Source organism: Tyto alba, unplaced genomic scaffold, assembly GCF_018691265.1.
Source record: "Tyto alba isolate M040663 unplaced genomic scaffold, T.alba_DEE_v4.0 Super-Scaffold_1, whole genome shotgun sequence".
NCBI classification, from domain to species: Eukaryota; Metazoa; Chordata; class Aves; order Strigiformes; family Tytonidae; genus Tyto; species Tyto alba.
Window position 1 is genome coordinate 39,592,423 of NW_024881261.1, and position 12,777 is coordinate 39,605,199.

General features: G+C 38.8%; 1 protein-coding gene across 3 annotated transcripts in view; it reads left to right on the forward strand.

The window, feature by feature from the left end:
* Positions 1-12,777, forward strand: part of PRKG1 (protein kinase cGMP-dependent 1) — a 533,418-nt gene that overhangs the window by 373,183 nt on the left and 147,458 nt on the right. For all 3 annotated transcript variants that reach the window (XM_042789839.1, XM_042789836.1, XM_042789830.1), the window contains one exon: positions 1,526-1,589. In XM_042789839.1, coding sequence (XP_042645773.1) covers positions 1,526-1,589 — 64 coding nt within the window. The remainder of the gene's footprint in view (positions 1-1,525; positions 1,590-12,777) is intronic.

The window sequence follows — 12,777 nt, forward strand, 5'->3', positions numbered from 1 at the left end:
TTTTTTAGGTCCTCTAAATGTGGGGAATAACTTTTATGCAGTTATGTGATCTGAAGTAAAAAATGAAGCCTTGTGTGAAAGGAAAAATGTGATTTAGTTTGGGTTATATTTACCTCTCATCAGGAAACTCCTCCCAACAGCTCCCTCCCTCCTCACTTTGCACCTGATCATCAAGGTGCCTGAAATCAGAGAAACGCACTGGAGATCTCAGTTTAATAGTAGGAGCATGGTGTTTGCACCATGTAATGGAGAGTGATAAAGCAACTCTTGAGCGAACTGTTCTTGGAAATAGCCTCAGCAGAGCTGTATCAGCTCAGTGCTGTATCAGCTCAGTGCTAGGCTATTTCATGTGGATGCATTGCTAATTAGTCTATCGATAACAAGTGTTTTAAACTAGAACAGGTACAGCACATATACTGTGTCTGTGTGTTTCGTTTAGCATCTCTTGTGCATATTGATCAGCATCCAGTTTTTTATGGAAAATAGAGAATGAGAGACCAAGATATTCCATAATCACTTGCAGTTGAGGTTGGGAGGGACCTCTGAAGGTCATCTGGTCCAACCCCGCTGTTCAAGCAGGACTATGTAGAGCTGGTTGCCCAGGACCATGTCCAGATGGCCTTTCAACATCTCCAAGGAGGGACACTCCACAACCTCACTGGGCAGGCTAAAAAGTAGTGGAGATACAACTTCAAGGTCAGAGTACTTGCATGAGTTTTGGAGACCCAACTTCATATCCTTCATACTGCTCCAAACGGAATTAAATCTCAGTCCTATGGACCCTGGGCCAGTGGGCTCTTGATTGCTGAATCACCCACTCACCTTGATCAGCATGTCCAGCCTGCGTGGGACACCTTTTCAGAGGGAAATGCTACCAAACAAGTGAAAAAGTTTACTTTTTGGCAAAAGAAAGCAAATAAACTTGGATGTAGAACTGATGAAGTCTTCAATAATTCTTACAGTGATTTGATACTGGTTCATTGCTGACCCTGTACCCTTGGAAGCTTTGTGCTCTGCATTTGTTATGTCTGTGTGTGGTTTCAGTCAATCTTTTCACCTGTTGCTGATTTTTCCTGCCATGTATTTATTTATTTATTTATTTTTATCTAAGCCGATCTTTTCTGCCATGTATTTATTTATTTATTTATGTACTTATCTATTTACTTATTTATTTATGGTGGGATGGAAGCAGACCAGGAAAAAATTTGCACAGTCATAGATGTTGCTGAGCAGGTTTGCGGCACAGATTAACTCCAGTAAATCCTTAATTGATTCTTAGCTGATTACGAGCTTTATGAGTGGTTCTTCAGATGTTTACTGTGAGTGGTCTCCCATCATCACAAAATACATCTTGGCTGCTAGATGAAAATCAGATTTCCATTATATATGCTGCTTTTCTGGTGAATGCTTGTTGAGCTTCAGACAATGAGAGCAAAATATCTCTGGAAGATAGATGAGAGAAGTGTTGCTAGATTTATGACCTGTGTAGAGGCATCCATTAATCGAGGTTTCTCTTGTATTACAGTGTTCCCACATTCCAGAGCCTTCCTGAGGAGATACTTAGTAAGCTTGCAGATGTCCTTGAAGAGGTAAGTGCTTTTAATTTTGAGAGCTAATGAGTTCAGACTCTTCAGGCTTTCTGGTGGCAATATCCAGGCTCTTTTTTCTGAAAGAACAACTTCACAATTGCGCTCCCAGTTATGACTGACTGTTCTAGCACGTCAAGATGTTGAGAGGAGCGGTGTAAAACATTTCTAGTTTTGAACAGGGCTCACATTTTTTTAACTGGATTTCTACCCAATTGGTGAGCAAAACAATTGTTTCCTATGGAGTGCAGAAGGGAAACCTTCCTCTCCAGGCCCTGGTTCAGTGGTGGAGAAAAGAGGATGTGAAAAAAACATCTCCTTTCAAATTTGACGGGATACTTATGTTAAATGGCAATATCATCCCTTAAAGGAGGCATCATGGAAAAGCTGCTCCCGTAAGAGTTACAGAGAGGGGCAATGTTATGTTGAGATATTTGATGGTCCAGATCAAGTTGTTCTTTACCTACCTGGCTATAACTAGTATATCATTAGTGTCAGGCCTTTAATGAGTCTTTATTTAAAACAAACAAACAAACAAAAAACCCACAAAGCAAACAGAAACCACAAACAAAAAGAAAACAGTGAAAACTCCCAAACAAGCAAACAACACACCCCCAAAATAAAACCCACACCCTACCCCCCCAAAACCTCCCAACCCTCCAAAACAGACCAAAACCCCCAACCTTGCCCTGTAAGTGAACGCATATAACATATATAAAGTATTTGAGTTGCATTGCCAGCAGTTTGTACACATAGTTTATTCACATAGTGCTCTGTTCTGGGCTTTCATAATTGCACGTGATTAAATATTATAAAAACTGTTAATAAAACTGTTCAGAATGTAGCCCTGTATGAATTAACTACAGGTAATTCCTGTGTACAACAGTATTTTGTTTCATTCCTTGTTGTTTTTTCTCACACATGCCTTACCATCATAAGCATGTATGAGAATACATAATTATAAATAACCTAATAGGGGTTATAGAAAAATGCCTGTGTGTATCCCCTCTGCCACTGATTTTAAGAAATGGCATTGCTGACATTTAAACTGCTTTTTAATTTTTTCAGAGCACTGATATGACATTGTTACTTCTTTGCCTTTTTATTTAGTGCACAGATAAATTTTATAATCTGAACAAATCAGATGTTTGTCATACAGAATGATTGCATATTCATAGGTAAGCTTTATTTCCTTTACTGCCAGAGTATTTCCTTTACTGTTCAGATTTAGAGAGAAAAGACATATTGACTCTATACGATATAAATTAAATTTGCCTATCTCATAACCGGAAGCCAAACTGGAAAAAAGTAGCTTAATTTGCTTGGTTTGCATAACCATCATTAAGCTCCTTATCAAGAGTTAAAGCAAAGAATAAAGTCAATAAAACTTTTCCATGGACACTTAAAGTTTCATGGCAGGGGAAAAAAATCATGACAAATATCAATGAAGAAATGAGTCATGAAACCAGCATTTGTGTGGGTAACTCTGTACCCTTAGGGTGGGTGCTGTGGCAGGACAGGCTGGTCGTCCCAGTCTGTACTAGGATATGGCTCCCAATTTCCTACTTGGAATCACCCTTGTTATTCCCTGTAGATATGTCTTTAACATACCACTTTTTATGCAAACTAAAAAATCACTCTAGTGTAGTACACAATTTGTATTTAACAGTATCAAACCTATTGAAACTAAGCAGCAATAACTTTATTTTACCCTCTCTGTTGCTGTAACAAGGCTTGGATAAAAGTGACTGATTTGGCACAGTTTGAGGCAGGGGGAAAAAAAATCTCTTAATGTCAAGATTTCATGCAGTTTTTCTTTTGATACAGTGCTGTGAATAATGCAACACTTCTGTCCTACATTCTTTAAATAATTTCTGAAAACTGTTAACAAAAATCCAGAAGCAGTAAAAAAAAGCTGGTTTAATTGCCCATTATCCAAATCACACTTGGAAAAGGCATAAAGACAGTGGGGAGGAAAAAAGGTCAGTGTTTGATTAACAAAATTTCATTTCTAGAATTGATGGAAATACTACAAGAAGTTCCCTGGATTACTCGAGAATTAACAAAACCCTGGGGAATTTCTTTATCCTCATGCAGTGGCTTCTGACTTACGCGAGATCACTCCCATCAATGATGTTGCTCAGAATTTATATACCTGAGAGTAGAAACAAGGCTAATTGGCTCAGTTTTAGCACATTCAAAACCAACCTACTAATATGCTGTGGGTTTTTTTGCCAAGAAATCTCCCAGGAATTAGCTTTCTAGGGCTATAATTTACCTTATTTCCAGGCCCTTGTTCTGAGGATGGAGGTTTCTCCAGCTGTAGATGTTTGCAGTTGGCACCAATCTCAAAGCAGCTTTAGGTTACATCTATAGCCCCAGTCCCAGGATTTGGGAATCACTACTAGATCCTGGCACAGCTTTTCCCAGCACCCAAACCTGATCCTTCTGTCTTCTTCCATTACATTTTAAAAATTATATTACTATTTCTGAACATTGCATATTAACAAACATCATTGTAATGTATAGCTGATTTTATTAACATTGCTCAAACTGTTGGGTAACGCTGCAGTGATTTTCACCGCAGTGGGAAGCCGAGCATCCCTTCCAGCACAGAGGTTGATTTAGTTTGGTTGTAATGCCATCCCTGCTGGAACAGCACTGCCTGGCCCCTGATTTTATTGCATTGTTTATCCTCATGCTTGCCAAACATAATGGTGAGTCAACAAGTAATATGTTTCTGTAGCTCAAGACTTAATTTTTGTTTTGGTTTTGTTTGGTAACTGAGTGTCTTAAGGAGGTGAGGTTTAAGTAGGATAGTCCTCTCAAATCATTGGCAATTGTTTGCCCATAACCCATTTGATGCAAAGTTCCTGTGAAATTCATACAAATTATGGGGTAGGACGACAAGAGAGATTTAAATTAGTGGATGCTGAGTCAAAACAAGTGCACAAGTTTGTGGTCAGCTCAGCCTCCACTTTGCATAAACTAAGCTCTTGGCAAGGTGTGGCTGTTTGGCAGAGGCGGGGAACCAAGGGTTAACAGTGCTTATGCTGTGCAAGGGATAAAAGACCCGAATTCATCAGTTATTCTGTATGGGGAACAATTTTTGTCTTTAGTAGAGTGTTGCATATCATCCCACCTTTGCTGTGTGTCTGGGACGTGAGAGGGAACACATAACACTACAGTCCAGTAAAAGTTTAATACTTAAATTTTCAGAATAGAATTAGTATTATCCCCAATGTTGTATTATTTTTTTCTTTCTTAGTGCCTGCTTTTTCGTATTTTTCTTCAGTTGAAAAAGCACTTCTTGACCTCTCTCTGACTCTTCGAGCATCATGCCCTGGGCTACTCCTTCCTAAGAAAATCTGTTGCCCAATACCTCTGGCCTCTGGTGTGTGTGCTCACAGCTCAGTTGCTTAACAGTGTTGAACTAGTTTCACTGTACTGTATTTTGGTAAAGAAAATCAACATGTGTATGTTTAAATATTGGAGGATTACCATAGTTGGAAAAGATAAAAGCTGCCAGGATGCTGCTTAAACATAGCTATTTGCCTTATCCCCATCTGAGTGCTGCGTATCTCAGATTAAATACCCAAATTGGTATTTATTGTATAAATATCTTTGCTGTGGATGAATGCAAATCTCCCTTGGAAAACAGTGAAGGTACCTTCTTGCACATTATTTTTATTCATGAAACATCTGAATAATTTTAGTTTCCTTGGGTAAAAGAGGAGAATTTGTTTGCAAATTGAAGGACTTGCTGTAGATGATTAATAGCCAAGCTTAAAAATCCTTTTTTTTTTTTTTTTAATAAACCTGAAAAACTTTGTGAAAATACAAAAGTCTTGACCTTTATTTCCCCACTTTTGAAGGCTTTGAAACAATTCATGGTTGTTCTTTCTGATTACAGAATTTCTGTTTTCCTTAGAGTTTAAAAAAAAAAAAAAAAAAAGTCTTCTCTCTTTTTCCTCCATCAGGCACCCTTAATATGTATCAGCCATATATCACAAAAATAACTGGCTTTTTCTTGTAAACACTTCTTTTCTAGGAATATGTAGCCTTAGTGTTATGGCACTTCATTATAATGTGGGCAGTTTATAGCAGAAGGGAATAAAGTACTGTTTGCTTGGGTTTGGGTTTTTTTTTTTAAGGAAACTAAAATGCATCGAAACACCCATAGAATAACTTACAGCAACTGAGGTGCTGTCCACATATATGACACTACTGTCAACATTTAGGATCCTGTCCCCTCTGCCAGACCCCAAACTAGAAGGTAACGCAGCGGCATAGCCCCAAGGGAAATTTGGGAGGAGAAGGAAGAGCATCTTCCTCAGCTTCAGGTCTCTGAGAGCTTTCATCTCTTTTTCTCATGGGAATGGAGAAACTAGTATCTATAAGGACTCCAAGGTATTGTAAAAAGCCCTCTGGGTCACAGCACTATTAATATTTCACGGACAACGTGTCTGGTGTCTCACCCAGTAGTAAGATGGAAGGTACTAGCGTTGCCAGTATTTTTAGTCTTTATGGATTAACTCCATTCATTAAATGAAATTAAATCCTTAAGGCAGGAGGATGGCAAGTCTGTAAAAAGTGGATCAAATTGCCAGGAACTTCACTGCAGGTGAGGGAATAAAAAAAGTAATTTATGGTCACAGAAGAGCAAAACCAAACAAAAACCCCAAAATGCCCAACCTCTAGTATAATTTCTCAAGACGCAACTCCTCATGATAAACATATAGGTGCTTTGTCTCCCGATAGCATGGCAGAGTGACCATAGGACATGTGTTTGCCCACTGTCAAGCTCCTTTCCTTTGTCTTGGTGTTTTGAAAAGGGGAAAATCAAACAAGTGGCATTTCGCTGACGGAGCAAAGGTGGCATTTTTCCTTTCCTTGCTGAGCTCTCAGTTAAAGCCTGGTGCTTTTTTTTTTTTTTTTTTTTTTTTTTTTTTTTTTTTGGTGAGGTTGTGGCTATGAGAACAAGTAGAAACCACTGGAAATGCACAAATGCACGTGGGGTGGCAGTGGGTGGACCTCCTGTCAGCGGCCTTCAGCTCTGAGCATGCATTTGGAAGAGCTTTCCAAGAGCTCATCGGGAAGAAATTAGTACTTCTAGCAGGAGGCAGGAGAGTAGATGTTGAGAAAAGGGAAACCAGTGGGCAGGCAGAAGAACAGATGAGCTTGAGAAGGTGTTTGAGTTGCCTGGAGGAAGAGGAAGGTTGGTCCAGGGACTGTGTTCCTGGCATGGCCAAGGAGGGAGTTGAGCTAGTAGTGGGCATGAGCAGTGCTCAGAGACTTCTCTCTTTCTTTTTCCATTCTTTTCTTTTTTTTTATTTTTTTTTCCCCTTTGGGGCAATAAATACGGATTTCTTTTCCATCTTGAAGTTGGTTCACTTTCTGGTAACGTTTTGCCTCTTTCAAGGGTATCCTCTGTGTCATTCAAATGTTAAGCTTACATCCTTGAAAGATTTATATCTCAAATCAGTAGTTCAGGTAACAATAAGTATAATTAAGGTGGCTCGACCTTGTCTCTTTTGAAACCATTTCAAGTTGCTTGTGATTTTGATGGCTTATCCAGTTGATCTAAAATTATTCATTGCAGCTGCTGGCCTGCGGGTGATTTTTCTAATTTTTTTTTCCCCAACTCAAACTACTAGTCCTCTTTCAAAGAAGGAGATTGCTTTGCCCGTATGCCAGAGATGGACTTGTTATCTGCCCAAATATCTGTCCCAACTCCGTTGAGTTATGTACAGCTTTCAAGGTAGGGGAAAAAGGCAGGAATTCAGAAAGCCTGGGGGAGCTGGAGAAAATAATCTGATTTAAAAATTTTGTAGTTATAAATACACAGAAGGGGGTTGAATTAAGATTTTGTTGGCATTTTCGACTCTAGCATTTTCTAAATCCTGTGTACTTGATGTTCCTTCACTGTTTGGGATTTAGCATACTAATCCATATAAGATGTTATATGCATGAATTTGAGTGGTTTGAGCCACAGAAAGCAACAAATGAAATTTCAATTTGGTTACCAAAATACTGGAGATTCTTTCTGCGTAGATAATATCAAATTTAAACTACATCAAAGGAATTCTTCTTGTATATTTTGTGTCCAGAACTCTAGATAGCTTTGCCATATATATATATAATTGCTATATGTATATAATATTTTATGATATATTGCAAATAAGTAATATTATATGTGCATTTTAAAATATTTAAATATAATATAAATATGACTAATTGCCCTAAATCAAGTATGCAGACCACTTAATTAACTAGTCCTAGGTCTTCCTTGATGTAACTGTACAGTTTGGCTTGGGAGTGCGTTAGGGCCCTGGGACTGCCATTCCCCATGTCTCCCCATGTGTGTTTTGGAAATTATTTCACTAGAAGTGTTACTACTTCAAAATTTTAATTTGATTTAATGCATTATGGAGGTCCAAGTGCCAGTGATGCGCTTCTTCCAAACCCAGGCAGCTATGATTTGGCTACCTCATTGATCCCAACACATATATGGTCATAGACAAACAGCGCTGCCAAACTATTTGAGCAGTACGAGCAAAGAGAAATGTGTTAAATACTGCAGGCGGATGATGCCAAGCCTGAAAACTGTGTTCTTGCAGCTCGCTGGCTGCGTGCAGAGCACATCTTGGGAGCGTGATTTCAAAGCGCTGAAAGCACGGATCACAGCGCCTGTCTACAGCAATTTCGTTAATGCTGCTGTAAATTTATGTGATAAGAGTTGCTTGCTGCTCTTCTTCTTCTTCATTTTTTTTTTCAATTAAAGAATGAAGTGAATAAGGTGCAAATGGTAAAAGAAGAACAAAATTAATCTCTGTTGCTGGTGGTGCTCCTTCCATCGCAGCAGCGACCTTGGAGAAAGTTCAGTTGCGTAGTTCAGCTTCACAAGCTGGCTTGAGCAGATCTGTCATGTTTTGCCAGCCTTCATTCAAAGATGCCAACCATCCTTCTTGCTCCACATTGTAAAATTAGAATGGATCAGAAACTCTTAGGATGCCTCCATTTAATTAACAGAGTCTGAATACAGTCCTCCTGTTATGCAGAACTGCATGGCAATAGTGAATAGAACAAGAAGAATATGCAAAATTAATTAGCTTTCAATATAATTAGCATTTTTTTTCTGCCTAAATAAGACTGAGGGTAACAGTTAGGTAAAGGAAACCAGGTCTATCCTGCAGGTAACAGTAGGTTCTGCCTGGACCAAAGCTGATCAGCATCAGGTACTGATCTGATTTAGAGGCACAAACTAGATTGAGAGGGAATTAGAAATAAACAGAGAAGAGTAAAATGTTTGGGTTAAGAATTTTTTTTTTTTTTATTTAGCATTTTTGATTAAAGGTAGCACTGTTGACGTATATTTACCAAAGGAGCTATGGACTATAGGTAGAGAAGTTCTGCCTGTGGAAGCAACAAATATATTCAATCACAGTTGATTCAATCATATAGGGACAAAATTTTAACTTGATTTGTAGTTACAGAAATTTTTCAGACGACATTTGTGAAAACATAGCCTTGTTTTTGCAGGTACTCCAGGAAAAAAGCTTTTTGGGTCTACTGCAAAAAAAAAAAAAAAAACCAAACAAAAAAAAAAAAAGAAAAAAAGAAAAAAAGAAAAAAATTAATTAGAAAATAAAATGCAGTTGGAAAAAATTATGTGCAAGGGTACAATAATGTACTTAGTTACAGTGTTGAGAGCAGTGGAGTAGAATAATATCCTCTTCTTGCATCCTTGACAAACATTTTCTGGCCTTTAAACTTATGGAATATGCATGTGTTTATAGTGCATGTATGCTGTAGTTTCAATCACAAACCAGAACTGTTCAAAGAATTAAAAGTAATTTCCTCCAGTGTGAGAAACAAGGAGTGCTGATCTAATTGGAAAATATCTCTGCCTCTTTCAGTTTTTATCAGAATAGAAAATGCAGATGAATTACCTAGATCTAATTTTAAAATATATTAGGGAGGAGAAGAGACAAGAGTGATTATTTCTCTGCAGATGATGACGTGACTGTGTAGTGATTCTTCCTTTAGAAACAGCTCTATCACTTGCATTGGGATAAAAGGTGTCACTTTGATGTAAGCTTTCCTTTTGATTTTCTTTATTGTGATCACTGACCATTTAAAGAGAATTACAAATAAGCTCATGCTTAAGTTGTCACAGCAGAGGAAAGCAGTTAAATACTCCCTGGTCCCTGAAGATACTCATCAGGAACATAGTCATCCATGTGCGTATTATAATGACTGTCCTGACTGCTCTGTTCTTCTGCAGTGGTAGAAATGAAGGAGGTGTTTTCTCACACAGCAGTTAATAGATCTGCAAAACTTACTGTTAGAGGGTGATGCAGACGGAGAAAAGCTTTGTGGGTCAAAGAGGACACTTGGAGCATCCCTTGAGATTGCTAAATTGAGACCCACAATGCCCAAGCAGAGCTTAATGGGCTCAGAGCAAGACTGACAAGAATCTAGCAAGCTCTTTGTACAAGTCATAAAGAAATTATTAAAAAATTATTGCCCGAAGAAGTAGCAAATTCAAAATTTCATCAGGTGAATGGTTGAGTCTAACTAGAGAATAATCTTTTACTCAGATTTGAGGCTGTTATTTCATTTGAAAATGAGTTGGAGGACAACAGGACAAGTTGTCTGTTAAAATCAAAATTTTCAACCATACTGAATAAGCCATTTATCTTACCCATCCTACTAAAAATGCATGTGATTATTTTGACAGTTTCCATGGCCAGTCCATCCTAGCGGAAATGAAACCCAAACAAATGAAATGAGACGATGCTGATACAGGGCACTACTTTTTTTTTTCTCTACTTGTTTGGGATCTGGCACCCAAGGTGTATCTCCCTGCACTGCTTTTGTTCAGTGGAGCAAGGTAGAATGCTGCCTTTGGGCCAGGCAACACTGGGTCTTTGCAAACAAAAATCAACCAAATAATGTCTTGTGTGAGTAACAGGGATGAAAAAACAATGGGGAAGAAGCAGAAAATAGGAATTCATGAATGCCGAAGATCAATGTGGCTAGTTGTTTATCTGGTTACTGTGACCATGGTTAAAGTAAAGGTGCTGGAAAGTCAAGGTGTAATAAAATCTGTGACTGATTGGCTCATTTTTCTCAATTTTATTGCTTTTCTAGAAGAGTGTGTAATACAGGAAATGCTGGAGCTATCTATACCAATAGACCACATAGACTTCTTTAGAATAAACAGCATAGGAGGGTTTGTAAATAGGCTAAGGCTTTGGTATAAATGTAAATATGGATATAGACTTTAGTATAAAGATAGGATTATTAGGAAAGTATGAGGAGATGGCAGTATTTCTGTCCTTTCCAAAATGTAGGTATCATAATGACCATAGGGAAAAGGTTCAGCATCCATATGGCCAGGACTTTGAATGAGTTATACGTTATGTGTCTTGGGGGTAAAAAAAACAAAACAAAACCAAACAACACCCCTCACCTGCACAAGAGTTGCTGAGTCTGGGTCCCTGGAGACCTTTGCTGACACTTGGCTGGATTTAACAGTCTAAAAAATAAGAATTTTATTATAAATAGCAGGATATGTGCCAAGAAGCTCCTCTGAATGCCAAGTTTCCCTTTCTAGTTTACTTGGGCTCCTTGCTGGTGGTAGGTAAGCTCAGGTTTGAACCACTGGCATCAGTGGGAACTAGGGGTTGATTCACCCTTCAACAGACCCCTTAATCAAGCAAGGGATTGTTTCTCTGACTCATGTCAGGGGCAAATGAAGGCTCAGGCTGATACTGAACAGAAGTGGGGAGAGGTGGCGGGGCAGGACCTCTCCCTTTGGCTTAGGCAGGTTGATTTGGATAGCAGCCTCTGCTCAGTATAAAGGGCAGAGACTAATGACACTGATGAAACAGTGATTAAAACCATTGTATGCAAAGAAGTACCTTAGACCCAGGATGTGAATGTTTTTAGGTACAACTAGGGCGATCTTTTAGTGCTGGAAGTAATTATCCTTTTGCGTTTTTTCATGTGTATCTCTGAAATAAATTACTCCTGTGTTCTGCTTATCGCAGGAATGTTTTCTTTAGAAATAGCTTAATATTTCTACCTTGACAAGCCTTGGCAAAATGTGTTAAAGGTTAGTTTTGGAATTCCTTAAGTCTTGTTCATCTTTCTTAGGCTCCCTTTCTGCTTCATGCCCCATCCCTGGGCTGCAAAGCACCTACAGTGTCTCATGGACATTGACATTGTGGGGTTTGCTGTGCCTCCAGTTTAGCAAGAAATACTGTCTAGTCCCGGATACACCTCATTCCATACCAAGATCTTGGCTAAATCTACACCTGGCTTCTAAAATATTAGCTGTTGGCCTTGCAGTTTTTCTGAGACATGTCTTGTTCCATCCACCAACCCTATGGGTCAGCTGGGTCTTTCTCTTGCCTGTTTTTCACAAAACCTCTATGATCTTTTCTTCCCCATCCCCCTTCTTCTCAACATTTACTATCAAAACCCTCTTTTCTCCAATAAAATACCTACCATGAACACATGTGAAGCCATTTCTCTGACTTCCACCTGCTTGGCATGAATTACAGCTTCAGGTCTTCTCACAGTGGGTCCTGTTGGGTGTTTGCAGTGGGTGCAGCTGAGGCGCAATGCAAATCTGCCAGTTGCAGAAGGCTTCTGCCAAATATGCTTTGCGGTCAGGGAATTATGTTCTCTTTTTAACTGTTTTTTATGAAATGAATTTTAAAATCTCTCAAGAAGTAGCTTGTGTTTACACTGAAAATCCCAGTGGCATCAGAGGGATCTTTTTCCAGAAGCTTTATACGGGGAGCGGGATTCCTCTGGAGACAGTAGGAGTTTATTATTATTTAATTTACTGTCAGAAGAACTGCTGCCCTTTTCTCTGGGCTTATTTCCTAAACCACAAACACAGGATCTGTGTTGGTTTTCCAGTGTGAATTGTAAAATCCACCAAAGTTAGGTCAAAGCACCCCAGCTGGAGAATTACATCTCCTACAGCCATCCAAAGCACGTGGATATATGTATTAATGTAAATCTCCATGAGAATCCCAAATGACACTCAGAAGGGTAGGAGTTTTGGGTTGTAAAAAGAGATTTCCTCAGCTGCTAACACCGCACAGTAGCTTGCCACATTGTTGTGGAGACATTTGGAGAAGCCACACTCTGCTTATTAGCATCAAATATT